At 48.5% G+C, this 17,495-nt stretch overlaps 1 protein-coding gene across 1 annotated transcript in view; it reads right to left on the minus strand.

The window, feature by feature from the left end:
* Window positions 1–17,495, minus strand: part of PKD1L3 (polycystin 1 like 3, transient receptor potential channel interacting) — a 1,100,724-nt gene that overhangs the window by 517,017 nt on the left and 566,212 nt on the right. The window contains exon 18 of the mRNA XM_086945530.1: window positions 15,831–15,965. Coding sequence (XP_086801656.1) covers window positions 15,831–15,965 — 135 coding nt within the window. The remainder of the gene's footprint in view (window positions 1–15,830; window positions 15,966–17,495) is intronic.

Below are 17,495 nucleotides of genomic sequence, written 5' to 3' on the forward strand. Positions count from 1 at the left end.
CGGGCCCGGGCCCCCTCTCCTCTGTCCTTTTACTGAAAAGAGAAAATAGACTGGCTCCCGCCTGAGATGCCACTAAGGACGTCACGCTCCAAGGTGCGGGTGGTGCCGTTCAGTTCGTCTGGGGTGTCTTCCATTACGCTGGCTTTGTCTGCCAGTTTACGATGGTCCACATGCAGTAGGTTCAGGTCAATCGCCTGCATCGATCTTGTTATCCAGTGAGGAACGTGTTTGTTCCAGTGAAGTCCCCAGTTTTGCAACTGCTGCAAGAATGACATGTAATTTGTTGGACGTAGAGTTGCTGAGTGGCATGTCCAGCGTTTTGTATGCTAGGCTCCGGGTTGAATGCATTTGTCAGGACGGCCCCCCGGTGCCAGAGGAAAGGCGGCCCATATCTGACATGAACTTCCACAGTAATTACGACCTTCAGCTTCCTGTCGTTAGGAGGGGTGATGATTGCTCCGGTTACTATTTGGACAGCTCTATGATTCTGCTCAAAGGGTGCCCGAACGGGGAGATGAAGAAGGGAGCATCAGCCTCAGGGAGTTTTCTATGCATGGGAGTGCAGCCAATGCACCCAAACCGCTGTGTCTTGTGTACTCTAGTTAGATCTGATGTGTTCTGAGGCTTGGGGATAGGGTCTCACCTGGTGAGACTACGGAGCCAGTGATGCGTGGTGTGTGGATATGATTGCCTTGGCACGGAGCTCTGCATCAGGTGAGTCGTCTGGTGTCACTACTGTGCGCCAGGGCCACGGTAGGGCAGAGACGGTGTCCACCTTGCTCCCCCGCGGCGCACAAAGCTCAACTTTGGCACACTAGGGCGTGGGAGCCGCCACAATTTCCCTCGCATTAGGTCCTCAGTGTATCCCTACAGGCCTACCTCAGATCGAGGAAGTTAGCTATCTGCACTCACAGCAAGGACTGTCTGGATGCCACGTGGCCGAGGCAAAAGCTCTGTCGCTGGTAGGCCCTGTCTCTGATCCCAGCGGCCTCTGGGCCCAATTCTCTGGCTGCTAGTCAGTTAGGCCGTCCGGTTCGCTGTGCGGCCCGGCTACCCATTGCAAACGCTCCGCGGCATCTGCCAGCACTGCACCTGGGTACGAATGTCCCGCTCGCAGCCCGTGCTTAAATAGGCCGGGGGTGCGGCCTCCGTTGTTTTCTGGCCTGTTTCCCCCCTCAGCGCGTTTGCTCAGCTGAGTGGTTCTCCCAGGCTCTCGCACAACCCACCTCTGTGCGGGAACGAAGCCCCAGTCCCTGCTTTGCTCCTGTTCCCTGGTGGCTCAGCAGCCACTCAGCAGTACCTGATGGTTTATGGCCGAAAAACCTCAAGTCGTGAAACGTCCCAGCTGTTCCCACTCCTCTGTAATTTCCCTTGTGGCAGGCACCGGTTGTACAACGACAGTAGGGTGCCGATACGCGGGTCCGGTGCAGAAGTCCGGTTGGCTTTAAGGCAGCACCCGCAACTCTGAGTCTTACAGGCACCTGCTTGTTGGTCCTCTCAATGCCGCACCGTCATGACCCAGCAGAGGCGTATGTCGCTGTCCGATGTTAGCTTGTCGCGTCTGCTGCAGTTAGGGGATGCACAGCTCAGCCCTGTGTATCGCTGCACTATATGGAGCTGTGGGCATAATCAAACACAAAGAGATGATGGACAGAGCATAAGGAACATGGTAAAGACTGATTTGCAAATAGGTGGGTCTGAACTGGGGTGGCAACATGAGCTAAAGAACAAAGATAGAGTCAACCAGACCTGTGACTGGGGGTGAGTGTCTGAAAAGTTTCAGCGCTCCGTACATCATCCCCTTGTGTTTGCTTTGATGGTGAGACAGAAACATGTTTTGAAAGACGTCAAAACATCTGTCTAAGCTAAAGGAAAGTTGTGCCATGATCATTTCTCGATGGAGAACAATGAACAGGTGCCTGTGTCAATCTGCAGGGCAAAGGCAACTTCAACATGAAAAGGCCCACTGCTACCACAGACCCTACTAACAAACCACCTGCACAATTTTATTATACAGTTAATTAAAACCGTAACATACAAACGTCATATTAATACTTGATAATATATTAAAATATAAGGATTAGTAAAAGTTATATACACATTTGTAAATCTGGGAATACGAATAAATTTAAAGTCCAAAGAGCAGCATTTCAAGTTAATTGAATATATTGCAACTAGCAGCCCGTCCCGACGTTGTCCGGGTATGAATTGCTGCCTGCCAGTAGTATATTGTTTTATAGGATTTCGTTTTGATAGAATTTCTTATCTGTGACAGGCCTGTGAAACGCTCCGATTCACAGTGCACTGCTGATGCACTTAAGAGTGCGCGTTCAGTAGTGTGTGAACTCGAGTTTACCGACTTTATTTTTCCTTGCAATATTATATAGCGCGTACTCGACAACATGGCATGAGCACAATTTACATTACAGAAGAACACATTCATTTGTGGTAGGCACGGGGAGACAAAGCAATTTGCCTGGAATCACAGGATGTTGAGTTGATGCCGAGATTCAAACGTAGCTCCCCAACTATAAAGTTCGTAATTCTAGAACTTGTGGCGGGAGGTGTGTCTAAAAGTGTATGTCGGTGCTGGCCATCAATGAGAGAGACCTGTGCATTTTTCAAATGGGTGGTGAAAAAATATGAGTATGTTGCTGGAGATGTGGGCCGCCGTGCCACCAATGTACTTACCGGGGGAGGGTAAACACCCATTATTCCGCAACTTTCTTTCCGCATACCATCACTCCGCATACTTTCATTACGTAAGTACTAGGACTCCGCAATGCCATTATAACGCATGGCATTACATTTTATATGGTTTTACCACGCATACATTTACAACAAAATTAGTTGTAAATGCATGAATAGTAAAAGCATGTTTTTTTAAATGTTTGGATAAGGTAAGTATGGGTATAGGGGTATATGTTTTGGGGTACTGAGGTATATGTTTTGGGGTGTTTGGGTATTTTAAGGGTTCAGATATAGTTTTGGGTTATGGGGTACAGGGGTAGTTTTAGGGTGTAGGGATAGGTATCGGTTTTGGGGTACAGGGGTATTTTTAGGGTTCAGGGCTAGGTTTGGGTTTTGGGGTATAGGGGTATTTTAGGGTTCAGGGGTAGGTTTGGGTTTTGGGGTACAGGGGTATTTAAAGGGTTCAGGGCTAGGTTTGGGGTACAGGGGTATTTTAGGGTTCAGGGGTAGGTTTGGGTTTTGGGGTACAGGGCTATTTTTAGGGTTCAGGGGTAAGTTTGGGTTTTGGGGTACAGGGGGATTTTAAGGGTTCAGGGCTAGGTTTGGGTTTTGGGGTACAGGGGTATTTTAGGGTTCAGGGCTAGGTTTGGGTTTTGGGGTACAGTGATATTTTTAGTGTTCAGGGCTAGGTTTGGGTTTTGGGGTACAGGGGTATTTTTAGGGTTCAGGGGTAGGTTTGGGTTTTGAGGTACAAGGGTATTTATAGGGTTCAGGGCTGGGTTTGGGTTTTGGGGTACAGGGGTATTTTTAGGGTTAAGATGGGTTAGTGTTTAAGGGTGTTGGGGGATTTTAAGGAGTAAGGGTAGGTTATGATTATGGGGTGCAGGGGTATTTAAAGGAAGCAGGGTGGGATTAGCACACGATATAAGACATGGCATGAAGGGCGGAACGAGACACACTTGTTGATCCAATACCTGCACATCATGGGGAGCGGGTTTCACGTGATACACTGACTGACACAGGCATTACAATCCCACGCCACATACACACTCCAGCCCTTGAGAGGCAGGTGGACGACCGACAGAGGGAGGGTCTACGGGCCGCTGAGTCCTGTTTTCATTGGTAGCCACATGCACATAGATGTCCTCGCCGACGACAGGCAGATCAACAATCCCTGTACCTTCATCTCAAGGCCCCGGGCCCCGGGCGGGTATATCCCTTGGGCTTCGGACGTCCCTATGCTTACACCCGTTCCTCCATGTACCACTCATCTAGATGTCCCACACCTTCAATAGGACTCTCCATATCCTCTCCTTGAATGTTAACGGCCTCCTCGACCGAATCAAATGCACAGCCGTCCTCCGTATTGCCCACCTCGTGGGCTCACAATGCATCTTCCTAGCCCGCTATGGGTTTGACAGGGTTTTATGCGTGGTTCCCGGGGGTTGGCCATTTTACTTAGAAAAGAGCTTCCCTTTACCCTGGCCAGAGCCGAAAATGATACTCAGGGCCTCTATGTGGCCATGACGGGGACGATTGAGGGGCGCCCTTTAAACCTCCTAGGTACAAACATTCCCCCCGCAATCATGACCTCCACTCTTCGTCGCCTCACACCGCCAGGGGTGCCCGCTCTCGCCGCTCCTATTCGCATTGGCGATGGAGCCCCTGGCGACGCTCATCCGCCAAGACTCTCTCATCCGTGGTTGGGCCTGGGACCAGAATCAGACTGACAAGATAGCTCTATATTAGGATGTCCTGCTTTTTCTGACAGACCCAGAAAAGCTCCGGTCCCAGGTGCCTAGAGGCCCTTTCTGCTTTTGAAGGGGTCTCTGGCCTTCGACTTAACCCAACAAAATTCACCCTAGTCCCTTTGCATTTCTCTTGAGCGTGCTTTGAATGGCAAGCGAACATTCCCCTCCGTAGACAATCATTCAAGTACCTAGGTGTGTGGGTCACCCTCCTGCTGGAGCTTGAATGGGCCTTGAATGTTGCACCCTTGGTCGGTAGGTTAAAGGCGGACCTTAAGAAATGGCAAACCCTCCCCCTCAACCCCCTGGCCAGGAGTGCCCTCTTTAAAATAATGATCCTCCCCCGCTTCCTCTACATTTTACAAAATATCACCATTCACGTCTCGGGTAGCTAGTTCTGGGAATTGGACGGCATTCTCACCCGGTTTCTATGGGGAGGAGGGAGGCCGCAAATGTCCCTTGAAAAACTGTCATATTCCCCCCTACGACGGGGGCAGGGGGTGACTAATCTCCACCTTTACTACCTGGCCACGAAGCTCATCGTGATCCACAACTGGTTCGCAGGCGGCTGGTCCGACCCAGCGTACCGGGTGGAACTTAGGGTGATGGACTTCACGCGGATCCAGACGTTCCTGTATGGCAGCCCAGTGGCACAGGCTTTACCCACTGTCACCAGGACAGTGCTCATGGATTGGCGTACAGCCCTTCGTCATGTGCAGTGGGACCTGAGGCTCACCAGGCAGAAGCCGCTGTGGAGTGGAGCATGGCTGTGAGAGGTCTCGCCCTTAGGAGATTTCCGTTGCTGGGATCTCATCGGGATCTTGCTACTCGGAGACGTGTGGGTGGGAGACCACATTAGATCTTTCGCAGACTTACAACAATGCTACGCCCTCCTCCCCTCCCAATTCTATAAATATTTACATCTCAGACATGCCCTCCACACCCACATTCCATCCGCCCCTCTCTCCCGGAATTCAGCCCCTTAGAGGCCCAACTTTATTACCTCCATGAGGAATATCTCACTCCAGCACGCCTTTTCCGTGCCCGCATGCAATCCTTCCCGGCCTGCGCGCGCTGTGGATATGCGCCAACAGATTTCTATAATATGGTATAGCAGTGTCCGGCTCTGGCGCCGTTCTGGGGAGGGGTGGAGCTCGAACTTACGCAGGCCCTCGGGTGGGAGGTTCACCATGACCCGAGGCGCTTGCTGTTGGGGGTGTTTGATGGCCTTGACGGATCCAGGGCGGATAAGCGTTTCCTAGGGTGGTGTTGAAGAGGCCAAGGCGCAGACTGTGCGGAAATGGAGGAGAGGGGTGGATTGGTGCGGAGCACAGGAGGAACCCCTCTTTGAGGCCCGGGGATGTCCCGAACTCTTCGGTAAAGTGTGGGGTAAATGGTTCAATTTGTTACCTCTTAGCTACATTGTAGGAGAAAGAGCGGCCTCCTGACCTTGATTTCTTTATTGGCGGCACAATAGCTAGATTTGCAGAGGTGGAGCGCAACTGTCTTGTGGGGAGGTAGGGTGTAATGAGATATATCTATCTACACATGGGATGGTGGGAGGAGCTGGTCCTTAGTCATCATGTCAACCACAACATTAAGGCATGGTGGAGGTTTATAGATGAACTTTTTGTAGTACAGGAGGGTACTATGTCAGAAGCTGAACAGTTTATTGAAATGCTGAACACCAATCAACTGAATTTAACATTTACAGCTACAATCAGCAATAGCAGTGTGTATTTCCTGCATATAGAGGTATTTACCTCAAAAGGCAACTTGGAAACCAAGCTCCATCGCAAACCTACGACTGGGAATGCTGTGCTAAACGCCAGCAGTTCCCATCTGCAACATCTCATTGAAAGCATTATCTATGGGAAAATGCTCAGTTTGAAGAGGATTTGCAGTTTCAAACATGATTTAAAATCAGCCCAAGAGAACAGTAAAAGGAGATTTTTGGAGAGGGGCTATAGTAAGAAATGCGTAGAGGCAGCCATTACCAAAAGTAACAATATTCCGAGAGAACTACTCCTACAGGAAAAGAACAGGGATGAGACTCCTAAAGGTCATGAAGTTGAGGCATTCAGGTTTATCCTTCAGTACAGTAGACAGGAGAAATCTATAAGAGAATTAATAAGGACAAATTGGCATCTTGTATTAGGGGATCCTATTATTGGCCATCTTTTGCAGAATAGACCAGTCATTCCCTTTAGCAGAGCACTTTCGATGAAGGACACCTTGGTACAAAATGAACCAGGTGGCAAGCTGAAGGGTAATTGGCTGAGTCAAAGAAAAGGCTTCTTCATATGCAAGGTATGTAAGGCCTGTCAGCACGGGGTCAATACAACCACCTACAAGACACCATATAATGCACAAATTATTACTATACAAAAATCTCTCACTTGCAAAACGGACCATGTGGTGTACGTGTTTGAATGTCCCTGCAAATTAAGATACGTAGGGAGCACAATTTTGCAGGGGCACAAAAGAGTGCTCCAACACTTGCGCGCCATTAAAAATAATGACCAATCATACACGGTGGCCCGACATTTCAATGAAGTACATGAGCGTGACTGTATGGAACTGAAATATTTTTTAATTGACAGTGTCCCCGTAAAAAAAAGAGGAGGGGACAGAATAATAGCTGGGTCAGGGGGCTCAGTGGACTAATGCGTCCACTGCAGGGGCCTGTGTTCAACCTCATGGCCACAGGTTCAAATCCCAGGGGTCCACTCAGCCTTTCATCCATATGAGGTCGATAAAATGAGTACTATTGAGTTGGGTGTTATGTTAGCCACTCCCAGACGGCTATTGGGGGGGGCAGAAAAAGTGTGTTTTACCTTTTGCCACTATTTGTATGCGTGCAGGAAAAAGTAATCAATATTTAAGATCTAGGCTGTGCAGCTGGCGCTTCACTTCCAGGGAGGAGTGTCTTTGTTTCTGTACTGTGGCCGTGTTGTCAGGGAAGAGCATGATTTGGCTGTTGTCAATTTGTATTGACTGTAGCTTCTGGGCTTCCTGCAGGATTGTGTCTCTGTCTTTATAGTGCAGGACTCGAAACAGGAAGGGCCTGGGGCCCGTAACTGGAGGAGGGGGTCTCGCTGGGACCATGTGCGCTCTTTCCACTGCGAAGTATTGTGTCAGTTTACTCACTGATATTAATTCTTGGATCCAGTTCTCGACGTAGCTGGTAGCATCTTTCCCCTCCTTACCGTTCGGCAGGCCGATGACTCGGATGGTGTTACGTTTGGAGAATCCTTTTGAGTCTTCTGTCCTGAGTTCCAGGGTGCGCACTGGTACCATAAAATCCTTCAGCTGTGTTTCTGCTTCCCGCGTCTTCAGCGTCATAGTGTGCATACATTGTGCGAATTGCCCCAGTGAGATACCCCTTTACCCTCCCCAGCATCTATCACCACAGAGAGTCATCAGGCAGATAGTTGGTCATCAAGGCGTAGTCTTTTATTACACCTTAAAGTATTATTCTTTAATTTGTTCATTGTCAACACACTGGATCATTTTATTCAGGCATTGGTAAACCAACCACAGACATAGTAGCCCCAAAGAGGTAGGCTTCATCTAGCAACAGATAGTCTTTTCATTCCAGACATGGCCTTAGTCTTCAGGATATCATGCCACCACTCCGGTCATGAATCAATCCCTCTGTGCTTGCTGTGCCAGCAGGACCCAACTTGCACTATTTTATCAGCAGTAACTTTCCAGTACTCCATCCTGGAGGCACATACCACCAGGGCACCGCTTAACGCCTTGCCCACCGCAGGGTTCCGGAACACCGGATACCCCCCAACGTCTTTAATACACACCAGGGCATCCCAGGTAGGGCAGGACAGTCCTGGACCACCAGCAGGTCAGTCCCCTTCCCGCCAGCCTGGAGCCCCCATTGAATGCTTGCCCTGTTCCAGGATCAGACAGTCCAGCAAAAAGGAGTCCATTCCATTTTCTTGCCCGGGACACCGCCAGTCCTTTCCTTAGCCTTAGGGATGGGTGGGTGGGAAATTGTTGCCGCTGGTCTGCTGCTTCGGGAGGTGTTGGAAGGGACAAAGAGGGCTTCCAGCCCTCTCCGGCTGCTTTTGTAGTTGCCATGATGTCAGCAGGGCCCGGGCCCGGGCCCCCTCTCCTCTGTCCTTTTACTGAAAAGAGAAAATAGACTGGCTCCCGCCTGAGATGCCACTAAGGACGTCACGCTCCAAGGTGCGGGTGGTGCCGTTCAGTTCGTCTGGGGTGTCTTCCATTACGCTGGCTTTGTCTGCCAGTTTACGATGGTCCACATGCAGTAGGTTCAGGTCAATCGCCTGCATCGATCTTGTTATCCAGTGAGGAACGTGTTTGTTCCAGTGAAGTCCCCAGTTTTGCAACTGCTGCAAGAATGACATGTAATTTGTTGGACGTAGAGTTGCTGAGTGGCATGTCCAGCGTTTTGTATGCTAGGCTCCGGGTTGAATGCATTTGTCAGGACGGCCCCCCGGTGCCAGAGGAAAGGCGGCCCATATCTGACATGAACTTCCACAGTAATTACGACCTTCAGCTTCCTGTCGTTAGGAGGGGTGATGATTGCTCCGGTTACTATTTGGACAGCTCTATGATTCTGCTCAAAGGGTGCCCGAACGGGGAGATGAAGAAGGGAGCATCAGCCTCAGGGAGTTTTCTATGCATGGGAGTGCAGCCAATGCACCCAAACCGCTGTGTCTTGTGTACTCTAGTTAGATCTGATGTGTTCTGAGGCTTGGGGATAGGGTCTCACCTGGTGAGACTACGGAGCCAGTGATGCGTGGTGTGTGGATATGATTGCCTTGGCACGGAGCTCTGCATCAGGTGAGTCGTCTGGTGTCACTACTGTGCGCCAGGGCCACGGTAGGGCAGAGACGGTGTCCACCTTGCTCCCCCGCGGCGCACAAAGCTCAACTTTGGCACACTAGGGCGTGGGAGCCGCCACAATTTCCCTCGCATTAGGTCCTCAGTGTATCCCTACAGGCCTACCTCAGATCGAGGAAGTTAGCTATCTGCACTCACAGCAAGGACTGTCTGGATGCCACGTGGCCGAGGCAAAAGCTCTGTCGCTGGTAGGCCCTGTCTCTGATCCCAGCGGCCCCTGGGCCCAATTCTCTGGCTGCTAGTCAGTTAGGCCGTCCGGTTCGCTGTGCGGCCCGGCTACCCATTGCAAACGCTCCGCGGCATCTGCCAGCACTGCACCTGGGTACGAATGTCCCGCTCGCAGCCCGTGCTTAAATAGGCCGGGGGTGCGGCCTCCGTTGTTTTCTGGCCTGTTTCCCCCCTCAGCGCGTTTGCTCAGCTGAGTGGTTCTCCCAGGCTCTCGCACAACCCACCTCTGTGCGGGAACGAAGCCCCAGTCCCTGCTTTGCTCCTGTTCCCTGGTGGCTCAGCAGCCACTCAGCAGTACCTGATGGTTTATGGCCGAAAAACCTCAAGTCGTGAAACGTCCCAGCTGTTCCCACTCCTCTGTAATTTCCCTTGTGGCAGGCACCGGTTGTACAACGACAGTAGGGTGCCGATACGCGGGTCCGGTGCAGAAGTCCGGTTGGCTTTAAGGCAGCACCCGCAACTCTGAGTCTTACAGGCACCTGCTTGTTGGTCCTCTCAATGCCGCACGGTCATGACCCAGCAGAGGCGTATGTCGCTGTCCGATGTGAGCTTGTCGCGTCTGCTGCAGTTAGGGGATGCACAGCTCAGCCCTGTGTATCGCTGCACTATATGGAGCTGTGGGCATAATCAAACACAAAGAGATGATGGACAGAACATAAGGAACATGGTAAAGACTGATTTGCAAATAGGTGGGTCTGAACTGGGGTGGCAACATGAGCTAAAGAACAAAGATAGAGTCAACCAGACCTGTGACTGGGGGTGAGTGTCTGAAAAGTTTCAGCGCTCCGTACATCATCCCCTTGTGTTTGCTTTGATGGTGAGACAGAAACATGTTTTGAAAGACGTCAAAACATCTGTCTAAGCTAAAGGAAAGTTGTGCCATGATCATTTCTCGATGGAGAACAATGAACAGGTGCCTGTGTCAATCTGCAGGGCAAAGGCAACTTCAACATGAAAAGGCCCACTGCTACCACAGACCCTACTAACAAACCACCTGCACAATTTTATTATACAGTTAATTAAAACCGTAACATACAAACGTCATATTAATACTTGATAATATATTAAAATATAAGGATTAGTAAAAGTTATATACACATTTGTAAATCTGGGAATACGAATAAATTTAAAGTCCAAAGAGCAGCATTTCAAGTTAATTGAATATATTGCAACTAGCAGCCCGTCCCGACGTTGTCCGGGTATGAATTGCTGCCTGCCAGTAGTATATTGTTTTATAGGATTTCGTTTTGATAGAATTTCTTATCTGTGACAGGCCTGTGAAACGCTCCGATTCACAGTGCACTGCTGATGCACTTAAGAGTGCGCGTTCAGTAGTGTGTGAACTCGAGTTTCCCGACTTTAGTTTTCCTTGCAATATTATATAGCGCGTACTCGACAACATGGCATGAGCACAATTTACATTACAGAAGAACACATTAATTTGTGGTAGGCACGGGGAGACAAAGCAATTTGCCTGGAATCACAGGATGTTGAGTTGATGCCGAGATTCAAACGTAGCTCCCCAACTATAAAGTTCGTAATTCTAGAACTTGTGGCGGGAGGTGTGTCTAAAAGTGTATGTCGGTGCTGGCCATCAATGAGAGAGACCTGTGCATTTTTCAAATGGGTGGTGAAAAAATATGAGTATGTTGCTGGAGATGTGGGCCGCCGTGCCACCAATGTACTTACCGGGGGAGGGTAAACACCCATTATTCCGCAACTTTCTTTCCGCATACCATCACTCCGCATACTTTCATTACGTAAGTACTAGGACTCCGCAATGCCATTATAACGCATGGCATTACATTTTATATGGTTTTACCACGCATACATTTACAACGAAATTAGTTGTAAATGCATGAATAGTAAAAGCATGTTTTTTTAAATGTTTGGATAAGGTAAGTATGGGTATAGGGGTATATGTTTTGGGGTACTGAGGTATATGTTTTGGGGTGTTTGGGTATTTTAAGGGTTCAGATATAGTTTTGGGTTATGGGGTACAGGGGTAGTTTTAGGGTGTAGGGATAGGTATCGGTTTTGGGGTACAGGGGTATTTTTAGGGTTCAGGGCTAGGTTTGGGTTTTGGGGTATAGGGGTATTTTTAGGGTTCAGGGGTAGGTTTGGGTTTTGGGGTACAGGGGTATTCAGGGCTAGGTTTGGGGTACAGGGGTATTTTAGGGTTCAGGGGTAGGTTTGGGTTTTGGGGTACAGGGCTATTTTTAGGGTTCAGGGGTAAGTTTGGGTTTTGGGGTACAGGGGGATTTTAAGGGTTCAGGGCTAGGTTTGGGTTTTGGGGTACAGGGGTATTTTAGGGTTCAGGGCTAGGTTTGGGTTTTGGGGTACAGTGATATTTTTAGTGTTCAGGGCTAGGTTTGGGTTTTGGGGTACAGGGGTATTTTTAGGGTTCAGGGGTAGGTTTGGGTTTTGAGGTACAAGGGTATTTATAGGGTTCAGGGCTGGGTTTGGGTTTTGGGGTACAGGGGTATTTTTAGGGTTAAGATGGGTTAGTGTTTAAGGGTGTTGGGGGATTTTAAGGAGTAAGGGTAGGTTATGATTATGGGGTGCAGGGGTATTTAAAGGAAGCAGGGTGGGATTAGCACACGATATAAGACATGGCATGAAGGGCGGAACGAGACACACTTGTTGATCCAATACCTGCACATCATGGGGAGCGGGTTTCACGTGATACACTGGCTGACACAGGCATTACAATCCCACGCCACATACACACTCCAGCCCTTGAGAGGCAGGTGGACGACCGACAGAGGGAGGGTCTACGGGCCGCTGAGTCCTGTTTTCATTGGTAGCCACATGCACATAGATGTCCTCGCCGACGACAGGCAGATCAACAATCCCTGTACCTTCATCTCAAGGCCCCGGGCCCCGGGCGGGTATATCCCTTGGGCTTCGGACGTCCCTATGCTTACACCCGTTCCTCCATGTACCACTCATCTAGATGTCCCACACCTTCAATAGGACTCTCCATATCCTCTCCTTGAATGTTAACGGCCTCCTCGACCGAATCAAATGCACAGCCGTCCTCCGTATTGCCCACCTCGTGGGCTCACAATGCATCTTCCTAGCCCGCTATGGGTTTGACAGGGTTTTATGCGTGGTTCCCGGGGGTTGGCCATTTTACTTAGAAAAGAGCTTCCCTTTACCCTGGCCAGAGCCGAAAATGATACTCAGGGCCTCTATGTGGCCATGACGGGGACGATTGAGGGGCGCCCTTTAAACCTCCTAGGTACATACATTCCCCCCGCAATCATGACCTCCACTCTTCGTCGCCTCACACCGCCAGGGGTGCCCGCTCTCGCCGCTCCTATTCGCATTGGCGATGGAGCCCCTGGCGACGCTCATCCGCCAAGACTCTCTCATCCGTGGTTGGGCCTGGGACCAGAATCAGACTGACAAGATAGCTCTATATTAGGATGTCCTGCTTTTTCTGACAGACCCAGAAAAGCTCCGGTCCCAGGTGCCTAGAGGCCCTTTCTGCTTTTGAAGGGGTCTCTGGCCTTCGACTTAACCCAACAAAATTCACCCTAGTCCCTTTGCATTTCTCTTGAGCGTGCTTTGAATGGCAAGCGAACATTCCCCTCCGTAGACAATCATTCAAGTACCTAGGTGTGTGGGTCACCCTCCTGCTGGAGCTTGAATGGGCCTTGAATGTTGCACCCTTGGTCGGTAGGTTAAAGGCGGACCTTAAGAAATGGCAAACCCTCCCCCTCAACCCCCTGGCCAGGAGTGCCCTCTTTAAAATAATGATCCTCCCCCGCTTCCTCTACATTTTACAAAATATCACCATTCACGTCTCGGGTAGCTGGTTCTGGGAATTGGACGGCATTCTCACCCGGTTTCTATGGGGAGGAGAGAGGCCGCAAATGTCCCTTGAAAAACTGTCATATTCCCCCCTACGACGGGGGCAGGGGGTGACTAATCTCCACCTTTACTACCTGGCCACGAAGCTCATCGTGATCCACAACTGGTTCGCAGGCGGCTGGTCCGACCCAGCGTACCGGGTGGAACTTAGGGTGATGGACTTCACGCGGATCCAGACGTTCCTGTATGGCAGCCCAGTGGCACAGGCTTTACCCACTGTCACCAGGACAGTGCTCATGGATTGGCGTACAGCCCTTCGTCATGTGCAGTGGGACCTGAGGCTCACCAGGCAGAAGCCGCTGTGGAGTGGAGCATGGCTGTGAGAGGTCTCGCCCTTAGGAGATTTCCGTTGCTGGGATCTCATCGGGATCTTGCTACTCGGAGACGTGTGGGTGGGAGACCACATTAGATCTTTCGCAGACTTACAACAATGCTACGCCCTCCTCCCCTCCCAATTCTATAAATATTTACATCTCAGACATGCCCTCCACACCCACATTCCATCCGCCCCTCTCTCCCGGAATTCAGCCCCTTAGAGGCCCAACTTTATTACCTCCATGAGGAATATCTCACTCCAGCACGCCTTTTCCGTGCCCGCATGCAATCCTTCCCGGCCTGCGCGCGCTGTGGATATGCGCCAACAGATTTCTATAATATGGTATAGCAGTGTCCGTCTCTGGCGCCGTTCTGGGGAGGGGTGGAGCTCGAACTTACGCAGGCCCTCGGGTGGGAGGTTCACCATGACCCGAGGCGCTTGCTGTTGGGGGTGTTTGATGGCCTTGACGGATCCAGGGCGGATAAGCGTTTCCTAGGGTGGTGTTGAAGAGGCCAAGGCGCAGACTGTGCGAAAATGGAGGAGAGGGGTGGATTGGTGCGGAGCACAGGAGGAACCCCTCTTTGAGGCCCGGGGATGTCCCGAACTCTTCGGTAAAGTGTGGGGTAAATGGTTCAATTTGTTACCTGCGTGAGGGTCCGACTAAATCTTGTACATGCATAGTAATATGTGAATGTCACACTCACTCCATTTGGGCCTCCAATGTTTTTGTCGGCTATCCGTGATTGTACTTCATCTTATTAAGGGGCTTGATCTGCTACCAATGAATTTATCTGTTATCAATAAAACCAATAAAGTTGATTATAAAAAAAAAACAGTAAGTTTGAAGACTTTGTCATTTGGATTTAAAAAGGACAGTTTAGAGACCACAATTACATTCACCTATACCCCATGTACCTAACTTTACGGTTCATACCCAACAGACAAATGCATAGTGGGCACAATGATTATAGGATATCAATAGCATGAAAACGGCAAGCCTCTAAGGCACCAAGATGTATATATATTGAATTCCCAGTGGGGTATGAGATAACATTAAAGGATTTAACAGATTAAGGGGCTCTTCTCGGAGTCTGCAGTCTATGATCATTGGAGCTTTACACATTTTAAGGCTTTGAAGGACAAGCTGGCCATTGAAGTGGTTGAGAGAGATTGATAGTAATGATTTACTAATTCGTTCTAATGTTTTCTTCAAACTGTAAAGTATCGAATCTTATCCAAAACTCACAGAGAGACACATGTTATGAGTATTTGAAAGGATAATCTGAGAAATCCCTAGGTTATGCTTGTCCTGATGAATCCACAAACAGGAAGCAGCAAAACATGTCAACATTTTTATCATATAATCTTTTTTATTTTTGGCATATCTGAAATACTTATCTAAGTGCAAACTGATCATTAATAGTTTGTGAGAGATACTTTCTGACACCAATTATAAAAATAAATCTTTGCGATGACCCTTTGAAGTAGCAAGACTTAGAGCATTTTACCTAGCATAGTGATAAGCACAGCACAGGGTGTTAAGTATGGGGCAGTAACAACAGCCAGCACTGGATAGGCACAAAGGCTGAGGGCAAGAATAGATACACTATAAGTGTATTCCCTTGTTCATCTACCTGACTCCTGTCATGGACCACCGATGATGAGAAACCATGTGGCCATTTTGACATTGCTAACAATAGCCCACTTAGTGTTGCTCCTGAGAGTTGGTCACTAATTGTTCCTTGAGGTGCTATACCTACTCTCTTGCTCAACTGTTTTATTACCTACCAGTTCTGGATTAGGGAAGTATAATTTTCCTACTGTGGTTATTTACAACATTTATTTGACAGGATAAGAAATACATGTCTAGGTATATATAGAGTAAACAAATTGGTTGGCTGTTTGGGTGTACTTATTGGCTGACACGATGATGGAGTGCTTGTGACTGATGGTATTTCTTGCCGGTTCAAGGCTTTTGTCTGCCTGATCTTGGCATGTGGTGTCCAGCTAAATAACCCCCTGATAGGCCCCGGCCCAGAGTCTCTTGGCTTTTGAATGAGTGGCACTCGGAACAGATGTACCTTTTATGCTAGTCACTGCTCCCTCCTCCTCTGTGGTGGTGCTGTTATCTTCATCCTGTGTCTGTCTTGTTGAGGAGGTCCACCTTCTATTTCGCCCGCGGTCCCACTGCTCACTGTTTGCTCCTTGGCTGCCCACTGAAAAAGGAAAATCAACAAACAATCATGGGTAAATATGCCCACTTCTTCATGTTAATCAAAGTTTGATAAAATAATACTACAGCATGACAATGCCACATAGTAAATGCCCTTTTCCAAGCATGCATCTAAAATGAAGCAGCCTCTTTTGAGACTGTTATCTATGCTTAACAAAAATACAAATCAAGCACGATTTTAATTTTGTCCTATTTTTTATACTTGGTATAAAAACAAAAAATGCCACCAAATAATAAAGGATGCCAAGACATAGCAAAACACTGTCAACATAGCATCATAAGCTCATGGTGCCAACAAAGGAGGATATCCATGACTGAAAGCTCAATATTTGATTATCTATTGCAATAGCAATGCTTGCGTATTATATGGATGTCATGGCAGTTATTTGTAATGGGAAACATCCTTTATGACGCAACTTTTACCACGCCGTACCTTTACAACACAGGTTTTTCAACGCAAGTCATTACAACCACTTGCGCTGGGGGGTGCTCTAGGATAGGTAATAGTTTAAGTTACTATCCAACACCTTCCCTACTATCCACGGGGACTGGAGTTGAAATAGTAAATTAAACTATTAACTATCCAGCACCCCCCAACGCAAGTCGTTGTAACGACTTGCGTTGAAAAACCTGCGTTGTAAAGGCATGCGTGGTAAAAGCATGCGTTGTAACAACATACCTCCTTTGTAATAGTACATTTCATGTAGCTTATATAGCTATGTTAAATTTTTAAGGTAAAAGAATATTAATCCACATCCACTGCACTGCCACATCCTGTGATAGCCTGTCATATATATCTGCCTGTGCTGCATTGCTTAGCTGGGTCTAACTTTCCTCTTAAACTGAGGATACTTCTCTAGGACCACCTACATGATGATCCATTTCCTCTAGGGAGATAAAGGGAGCCCTCCCCCTCAGTCCTAAGCAATTTGGGGAGGAGAACAACACAACTGTGATGGCTAGGAAACTCATCTGCAGGCACACATCTCCATTGATAGAGTAGGAATCTGTTTTGTAGTCTTTAATGAATTGCTCCCAGAGTGGTGGAATGGCCATCAAACGCTCCACAACATGAACACTTCCAAAACTGAAAAACATAAATCCCTGAGCACCACAAAACAATAGTCCAACCTTTGATTAATGTTGACACTTGCTTATTTCATGACTTCGCCACGCTAGCCTACACATGTTTCAGACTTCCTCAGGGCTAGAAATCATATATTACATCAGTTCAACAGTCAAATGCAAATAGGGTAATTCTACACATATGTTTAGTAAGGATAAGTTATTTACCTGTAATCTGAGTTCTCTTCCAGGGGTATACCCATCAAAGTCATACGCCCTGAATAGTCCCACCCATGCGCGGGGACCCGGGAGCATATACAAAAAAATACATATATTACCTACTAGAGATTGCCAGTAGGTAGTTATTGTTAGGACCTAGTTTCCATAGGAAAAGCGTTTTTGATTTGCCAATATTTTTGGCGCCGTTAGACGAATTTTCACGAACTTT

The sequence above is a fragment of the Lissotriton vulgaris genome, chromosome 12 (genome assembly GCF_964263255.1).
Source record: "Lissotriton vulgaris chromosome 12, aLisVul1.2, whole genome shotgun sequence".
NCBI lineage: Eukaryota > Metazoa > Chordata > Amphibia > Caudata > Salamandridae > Lissotriton > Lissotriton vulgaris.